The 9,505-nt window shown below is 51.0% G+C and overlaps 1 protein-coding gene across 1 annotated transcript in view; it reads right to left on the reverse strand.

Moving 5' to 3' along the window:
• Positions 1-9,505, reverse strand: part of bcr (BCR activator of RhoGEF and GTPase) — a gene marked incomplete at its 5' end in the record, with an annotated part of 77,766 nt that overhangs the window by 10,450 nt on the left and 57,811 nt on the right. Inside the window, 9 exons of the mRNA XM_083670327.1 lie at positions 64-123; positions 4,370-4,501; positions 5,917-6,014; positions 6,728-6,802; positions 7,063-7,167; positions 7,471-7,546; positions 7,811-7,933; positions 8,067-8,232; positions 8,551-8,672. Coding sequence (XP_083526453.1) covers positions 64-123; positions 4,370-4,501; positions 5,917-6,014; positions 6,728-6,802; positions 7,063-7,167; positions 7,471-7,546; positions 7,811-7,933; positions 8,067-8,232; positions 8,551-8,672 — 957 coding nt within the window. The remainder of the gene's footprint in view (positions 1-63; positions 124-4,369; positions 4,502-5,916; positions 6,015-6,727; positions 6,803-7,062; positions 7,168-7,470; positions 7,547-7,810; positions 7,934-8,066; positions 8,233-8,550; positions 8,673-9,505) is intronic.

Here is a 9,505-nt window from a genome sequence, read left to right on the forward strand (position 1 = left end):
CACACATACACACACATACACACACATACACACACATACACACACATACACACACACACTTACCCCATTCATGGGTATGACCGTTCTCTGCCAGTCTTTGCCTTGGAGCGTCTGGGGGTCCAGCTGGAGACAGGAAACAGGAAACAGTCATACATACAGAACACTAATAATTCAATGAAACAATTTTTGTTTAGCGTTTTTAGAGCTTGGAGTTCAGAGTTGATACTCAGGTCACCAGGTGCAAACTCAGACTTTCAAACTGTTCATCTGGTCAGTGAATCCGGCCTGCAGAACATCCTGTCCACTCTGGACCCACACACACACACACACACACACACTCACCCTGCCATCTGGAGCAGCGCAGCCACAGTTCATCATGTACCTCTCCCTCCGCGTCCCCCCTCCCCAGCCACACTAAACTCCATCTGGTCTCCTATCATGTTCCATGTCCTCTAATTGAATCATCTCAATATCTGGGGGCTGAGGGGAGTGCACCCATAAGACCACAAGAGGGTGGGGGAGAGCAGGGAGGGGTGGGGGAGAGCAGGGAGGGGTGGGGGAGGGCAGGAAGGGGTGGGAGAGGGCAGGGAGGGGTGGGGGAGAGCAGGGAGGGGTGGGGGAGGGCAGGGAGGGGGGTGAGACCGATTTGGGACAGAAGGCCATCTACTCACACAGGTGCTGCTGCCATGTGAGGTCACCAGCAAGTCACCTCTTAGGTCCAGGAGACATCCATTCTGTACCCAGACATACCCAGACATAGCCAACCATACCCCATATCACTTCACACAGCGCAAAAACAGACTGAGCTGGGACAGAATGAATCGACGTTTTCCGTGATTAAAAAGCAGAAGGCAGCCATCTATTCTACTGAGTACACAGAGGGCTCTGCTGTGCTGCACGCTGTCACTGTGCAAACCCAAACGCGTAACACGAAACCACTCAGACTTTCTCAGGGGATGCTGGCACACATGCTCAACTACTTACACACACACACACACACACACACACACACACACACACACACACACACACACACACACACACACTTGCAGACACACAACCACACACGCACACACACACTTGCAGACACACACACACACACACACACATGTGGATGTGAGTTTCCCTCCATCCAGGACATATACAACAAGCGATGTGTCAGCAAAGCCCGGAGGATCATCAGAGACCCCAGCCACCCTAATCACAGCCTGTTTGAACTGGCTTCTCACTTATCTTATTGTCTTATCTCACTTATCTTGTACTATGTCACTTATTGTCTTGTCCTACCTCATTGCACTACTGCGTATTTGTATTATCTGTATTATTTGTATTATCTGTATTATTTGTATTTTGTATGCTGCATTGTCAAGGAACCGAGCCCAAGAATTTTACTCCCTGCACTCGTGTATGAAACAAATAAACTTGAAACACATGCCCACACTCACACTTTCAGACACACACACACACACACATGCACACACACTCACACACACAAACACACACACTCACACACACGCACGCACACACACACACACACAAGCACACTCACACAAACACACACATACGCACGCACATGTGTGTACACACATAACACAGTACACAATCACGTTTCCCTCTGTGTCTACGGTTACCTCCAACGACCGTCCTCCGGTGACCGTGGTTACCTTGGGTCTCCGCAGGGCGCTGCATACGTGCCCCCACAGCCTCGCCCCGCGCCCCCTGGGGGGTCTCCCTGGGTCAGGGACCACCCTCTCCCCCTCCACACCTCTGCAGGCACTGGCCTTGTCCTCCACCCCCCCTCCCATCATAGTTCAGCTCTTTACAGACTGTTTTAGAGACCCTGATTCCTTCTCAAACTAGCAGGATCCTCTTCCTCCATATGTCCATGTCCTGTGGTATCAGAGTCTGACAGGTAGACAATCTTATCATGTTGCCCGTCGTTCACTTCTCCTCTCCTCCTCCTCCTCTTCCTCTCCTTCTCTTCCTCCTCTCCTCTACAGATGGGGGGCGTGCGTCAGATGAGTGTGTGTGTCCGTCTCTGTTCCTGTCTGGTCCCTGTGACTCAGTGTAGTTGTTGGTGGATTACCCAATTGTAGAAGTTCCACTTCACCTGCGCTGCTATGCTGAAGGGTGTGTGTGTGTGTGTGTGTGTGTGTGTGTGTGTGTGTGGATGTGTGTGTGTGTGTGTGTGTGTGTGTGTGTGGGGGGATGTGTGTGTGTAAGCGGTGTGTGTGTCAGGAACACCAGCTGCGTCCTCCTACGAGCAGGTGTGGATGGTTTTAGATAGCAACGTCCTCTTGTTCTTCCTCTTTCTTTGTCTCCTCCCCTCTCTCCTCCCCCCCCCCTCCTCTTCTTTACTCACTCCTCCATTTCTTCTCCCTCTCCTCCCCTCCCTCCTCTATTAGTTCCCGCTAATCCTCTTTGCTTAAATTAGCTTTAGCGTAAGCTGTAAAATGAACCATTGCCGACATACCCTTTGCATACCCCCGCCCCTCCCCAGACCCCTGGATCAACCCTCCCACCCCCCACCCTCCCACCCCCCCCCACCCTCCCCACACCCCACCCCCCAGGCCAGCGAGTCGAGCCCGGTGCGTCAGATTCCCACCGTCCGTAAGGGAGAGTTTGGCTGAGGGGTTGATCTGAATCATATGCTGGGACTTTCCTCCTAAGCCCGTCAGCTTTGACACCGTGTTCTCCTGCTGCGTGAGCGTCTGTGTGAACCGCCGAGGGAGACCATCGCTTCCCATCATCTTCATACGAGGCCAAAACGAAAAGGCTTGAAATCACGGCGGCCCACGGAGGATTACTGAGGAACGTACCGTGTAATGGAGGGGGATGGGAGAATGGTGAATAATAAAAACATTTGAGGTATGTATGGATGGACGGTATGCACCGGGCGGCTCCTGCTCCTGCTCCTGCTCCTGCTGAACCGTGCTTTCACACCGTACTTAGGCTGTACTGTACGTTTTGCCCACCTTCACTTAGGGTTAGGGTTGGCATGATCAGTACTCCAGAGGAGCCACTAGAGGGAGCAGCGTCCAGGTTGGTTTCCAGGAGTAGGGAGCAGCATTGCCAGGGAGGAGACATAGAGAGACTACCTGCCTGGCCCCTGTTACCCTGGCAGCCCCCCTGCCTGCCCCCCTGGCCTAGGTAAATGTGTTATTGGACACCTCTGATTACTGAGGTTTTCCATCCATACACACATGCACACTGACTCACTCATACACACACACACACACACACACACACACACACACACACACACACACACTCACACACTCACACACTCACACACACACACCTGTCCAATGGTCCATGGGGGGAGGGGAGAGGGAGGGCTGGGCGTACAGGGTACAGGATGTGGCCCAGATCAAAGCAGGGGCTCTGAAACCATAACCGAGGTCTCTACCCTCCTACCTACACAACCGCTGAAGCTAACAAAGCATATAGGCTACTGAGGCAGCCTATCAATGAAGCCCCTTCCCCCAACACACACACGCACACACGCGCACACGTGGACACACACACACACACACACACACACACACACACACACATACACACAGATGGACATCCCCCCCCCCCCCCCCCCCCACACACACACACACACACACACCCCACAAACACACACGCCACAATGAAAGGGAGAATCACTCAATGGGCTACACCTGCAGGGCCGAGGTCACCATGGAGACAGGGTTGCCAGGACGATTCACCACATGACATTTACAGGAAGAACACATGAATTATGGACACAGACTCCACCCCCGCAGGACGCGCCGCCTCTTTACCCTTTAAACATACCCTTCTCTAAAAATAACAATCCTATGAAAGAGGAGCAGCCTGCTATCTCTCTCTCTCTCCTCACGGCCACGCCAACTCACACACACACATACACTGACTGTCCTCTGAGCTCAGCGCTGGGTTTAAAACACACACACACACGCACGCACGCACGCACGCACGCACGCACACCCACCGCACCAGACCAGGACCCAAACATAACGCATGAAGCCTTTCGTCATTTCAACAAGGTTGGAACAGCAACCCGGAATGAGAAATGGTATCAAACAACGTGTGTTCCATTCCTTAGTCCATTCCATGCATTACAATGAGCCTGTCTTAGGATTTCTCCCCCTCCCAGCCTCCCCTGGTGAGTTACCAACCTACAGTACATCATTGGACTGACGCAGTACAGACAGCTCACATCATCAGCTGACCACTACCAGCCAATCGACACGGTGTCATCACCGCAACATCATCAGGCTAGGTCACACCATGGTGATGTCTCAGCGTGGCGGTGATGACTCTGGGACGAGGGTGTGTGTGTGTGTGTGTGTGTGTGTGTGTGTGTTTGCACAGTACGCACCGGGAGCTGGCCTTTCCCCATGATGCGGTCGGTGCTGTCGCCGTCTTCCTTGTTCTGCTTGGTCTTGTTGTAGCACTTCTCATAACACAGCAGCCTCAGCATCTGAGAACCCTCCAGCTCAATCTCAAACTCCTGGGGGGGGGGGGGGGGGAGATCGGGAGAAAGTGAGAGAGAGGGAAAAAGAGAGGGAGAGAGGGAGAGAGAGTTAGGGAGAAAGAGAGAGATAAAGAGCGAGAGAGAGAGAGAGAGAGGGAGGGAGAGAGAGAGAGAATTATGGAGAAAGAGAGAGGGAGAGAAAGAGAGAGAGATCGGGAGAAAGAGGGAGAGCGGGAGAAAGAGGGAGAGAGGGAAAAAGAGAGGGAGAGAGAGAGATGGGGAGAAAGAGAGAGAGAGAGAGAGAATAAAGAGAGGGGAAACATTCGGGAGACAAAACCACCACAGTCCAAAGTTTTGAGGGGCCTACTGGATCTGGAAACTACAACCGCATACAGCCGTTCTAAACAGTCAGCCTCTCCTTAGAGATCCAGAGATCGGACCGGCAAGGTTCATCAGCATCACTACAGCACAAGTGTTATTTAACGGTGCAGTGAGTGTGAACGCACTCTATCACACCACGATGCACAGATGATGGAGATCCCCTGTAATTAGGTAAGAGAACACTGTGCATATGGTTTCAGGCCACAGCGCATCCAGTTAACATTTCCACAGACATGAGTCATCGTACGCAGCTCCTCATTAGCTAACACTATTTCCACTTTGCCGAGCAAAGTAATTACCAAGTCCTTGGGCCTGATGGAAAATTCCGACTGCAGATGAGCAAATTTCGCTGATTGTGTCTCAAAGCTGTCGAGCGCACACACACACACACACACACACACACACACACACACTCGCTCTCATAACACATGAACACACTCTTGAGTTCACAGCACTCAGCGGTCACTAATGACAGAGTGTGTGTGTGTGTGTGTGTGTGTGTGTACGTGTGTCTGTGTGTGTATGCGTGTGTGTGTGTGTGTGTGCATGCCTGCGTGCGTGCCTGTATGCCTGCGTGTCTGCGTGCGTGTCTGTGTGTGTGTGTGTGTGTGTGTGTGTGTGTGTGTGCATGCCTGCGTGCCTGCGTTTCTGCGTGCGTGTCTGTATGCCTGCGTGTCTGCGTGCGTGTCTGCGTGCGTGTCTGTGTGTGTGTGTGTGTGTGTGTGTGTGTGTGTGTGTGTGCTCGCAGGGGAAACAGCTGCAGCGGCGGGGCTCTCTAGCTGTTAGCTACCTCCTCACTACTCCAGATAGACGCAGGCATCTTGTTAAGACAGCGTTTCGTAACGACACCAGATGTCACGGCCTCAGGACGTTATTGGGTCGTTACAGAACAGGACCAGAACATGGCTTCTGAACAGGACGTTACTGGGTCGTTACAGAACAGGACCAGAACATGGCTTCTGAACAGGACGTTACTGGGCCATTACAGAACAGGACCAGAACATGGCTTCTGAACAGGACGTTACTGGGCCGTTACAGAACAGGACCAGAACACAGCTGACGTCTCTCACCTCGTTCCATTTGGGTTCTGTGGTGTACCGGTACACCCGCGTCTTGGCCTTGTTCACAAAGTAGCCAAAGGAGTCCACCTCCAACGTGCAGTAGAGGTCTGAGGAAGGAAGAGAGAGGAGGAGAGACAGACACAGTCACACATCCTACAGGACTAGTATGGACGGTGGTCCGCATGATGGCCATTCAAAGCTAAAAAAAACGTGTCGGTTTTTCTCACAATGACTGTTGTATAGTTGATTCACTTACTTAGACAAATGTACTTTGATTAATTGGATAAAAGCGTCTGCTAAATGACTCAAATATAAATGTAAATGTGACAAACATTCAGGAAGGGTAGTAATCTTATTCAAAAGGTTATTATTATTATTATTACTACCATAAACAATATTCCAATGGCGATTAAAAAAAAGTCACATCCAGCAAATGCTTCCTTTGATTTTGGTGTGTTCTCCTTCACTTGAACAGAAGCGTTTATACCGTGCTGTTCACAAGGCTGCAGTAGTGTCAGAGAACAGCTGTGTTTCTAGTCAGCAGAGCTGCCAGCACTGAGGTAAGCACAGCAGGGTAAAGTACAGGACAGTACAGCAGGGGAGGCTGGTGGAGTTAGAAATCATGAGGACAGGCTCATCGTAATGCATGGAACGGAACCAGGAATGGTGTTTGATACCATTCCTTGTTCCGTCCCATGCATTACAATGAGGCCATCCTCCTATTTCTACCTCCACCAACCTCCCCTGGTGGAGCATAAGGTCTGTGCTGTAGAGAACACAGTGTACAGAGGCTCTGTGAGGGGGAGGAGGGGTCACTCACTCAGGCTCTGTTTGAGGCCGGAGGCAGAGTGGACGATTACATTCAGGAACCCATGGAGTCCAGGGGATTCGTCCTCTGGAAGAACAAACGGGGGGGAGAGAGAGAGAGAGAGACAGAGTGAGAGAGAGAGAGAGAGAGGACTTAGAAAGGAATGGTAGATCCATGTTTACGTTGGAAAGCAGTCAAACTGGGATTGAAACCATCCGTGCTATCCATCCCTCCACTTTAAACACTGATAGAAGCAACAAAAACCAGGAACATTGCAGTTTTTTCAGCCCGTTCATTCTGCCTCGGTACAGTAACGACTTCCACTGGGTTCACCAACAACCTCCTACCTTCCTTGTTGATGGTGAGGGGGATGTGGTGCACTGTCTGGAGCTTCACACAGGAGTTGGTCAACATCTGGAGCTCCATGGAAGTCAGGGAGAAGCTCTTGAAGCCTGGGGAAACATGACTCAGGGTCAGGGGTCAGGGGCCAGAGGGTCACACACACTGTACTGAATAGTGGACTCCTTTGGTCACTATTGTTGTGTTTCTGCTGTGAAATGCTTTGCCACCTTATGTTATTGTGTTATTGTTATTATATTGTATTGCATTGTTTGATTGTTGATTGTTGCACTGTTGAGGAGCTAGCTTGCCCTAACCGTCTACAGCTGTATTCTGTGTGAACATTAAATCAACTTTGATTTGGTTTGAGGTAAATGACTGAATGAGAGTCATGGTTCTGGTGGAGGTGCTCCTACATTTCTTCTGCTGTTCCCGGATCATCTCCTTCCACTCTGCTCGCTCATAGTCAGAGGACATGAGGAACATGTAGCCCTGCAACACAGAACACCACCGCATCAGACACATGTGATACGCTTCTCACACTCACAGCCATGATGATGGAGATAACGGTGATCATGATGATGATGGTGATGGGAATGATGATGATAATAATGATAATTATGATGATGATGATGGTCATGATGATGATAATTATGATGATGATGATGATGATGGTGATGGTGATGGTAATGATGATGATAATAATGATAAATATGATAATGATGGTGATGGTAATGATGATGAGGCGGGGCTTACCTTGCCGTTGTTCCTGTTGTGTACCCTGAGGGCCATGCTGGGGGAGGTGAGTAGCAGGAGAGACTCCTGTTCAGACAGCTTCTTCTTCAACCGGTCGATCACCTTTGACCCCTTGTTGGCTCTCTATGGTCACAGACATAACACGCAGGTCAAAACAAGAAATGAGTGTGCATGTGTGTGTGTGCGCGCGCGTGCATGTGTGTGTATGTGTGTGTGAGCGTGAGTGCATGTGTGTGTGTGTGTGTGTGTGTCATACCTTCTCCCTCTGGAGCTCACTCTTGATGTGGGAGATCTTGACCTTCATGGCGTCCAGCTCCTCGTCGGCCACCTGGGGGATGGGCAGGGGCTCCGCCTCGTCTGCGCTCTGGAAGGTCAGGTCCGACAGAGGGATGTACCACTTAGAGTCATACTGCTGACTCTTCCTGTAAGGGGGGGGGGGGGGGGTGGGTTAGAATCTTATCCTGACATCCTGCGATAAGTACACTAAGTACTGTAACATGTTAAATGTAAAAACAGAGATATAGACAGACAGACAGACAGACAGCCAGACAGAAAAACAGGCAGACAGACAGACAGGCAGACAGAGGCAAATAGACAGACAGAAAAACAGGCAGACAGACAGAAAGTGAGACAGACATACAGAAAAAGACAGCCAGACACACAGACAGACAGACAGACAGACAGACAGACAGAGACAGGTAGACAGACAGAAAAACAGGCAGACAGCCAGACGTTTTTACCCTCCGATCTGTTTCTTGAGCTTGGCACAGAGCAGCAGGTCGGTGAAGAGGAAGACGTGTCTCAGCTTCCTGGCTCCCTCCACCAGTTCCACCATGAAGCTGTCCTTCAGCAGTTGACGGTTCTACACACAACACAGCAGATCCAGGGTCAGCCATTAACCACTGACTGTCTCTCCATGAACCAGTCAATGGAGTTTAACCCCCCAACTAAATCACGATCGACAGATGAATACTGTGGCCGTCAAATGTGGCCTGTTATACTGACATGTGCCACAAGGGGGCAGCGTTGTCGTGTTAGTCCACACAAAGCTGTTTCTTCACAGCACAGGCTAGAAAATGACAAAAATATCTAAAACAGGAGCAGGCCAATGTCAAGACAATGTTCAGTGTATCCTCCCTTTCTTATCGCACAATATCTGGTGTTGTGTGTGTGAGGTACGTTTCTGAATACGTGAAACGGTAGGTCAATCATACATGATGTTGACATCTTGGAACAAAGCACACGGACCCGACAGGACAGTTTGAACAGGTACGTTATCACCACCATATCTTACGATCAGGGCATTTCTGGAGGGTAAAACGTGGCGTCAGATACTGTCTTGCCCTCGCGGAATGAATTGTCCAATAAGACTAAGGCAGAGAGGTTGAGACACACTAGCCACCCGCCTCCTCCTCCCCCCTCCTCCCTCCCCCCCAGGTCATGCACCAGCGCTCCCCCTGCCACACGTCGCCGTGGCAGCGGGGCTGAAAAGCATGACATCACAGCCAGCCCCAGCCAATCAAAGCCCCCCCCTACCCCCTCCTCCTCCTCATCCCCCCCTCCCCCTCCTCCCCCCAACCCCCGCAGCACCTCTCCTGAACGCTCAGTCATTACCACTGCCATAACACCGGTGAGGAGAAGAATATGCTGGTGTGTGTGTGTGTGTGTGTGTGACTCAAACAGGGTCTCCCACGG

This window comes from Argentina silus (genome assembly GCF_951799395.1).
Source record: "Argentina silus genome assembly, chromosome: 5".
Taxonomy (NCBI): domain Eukaryota; kingdom Metazoa; phylum Chordata; class Actinopteri; order Argentiniformes; family Argentinidae; genus Argentina; species Argentina silus.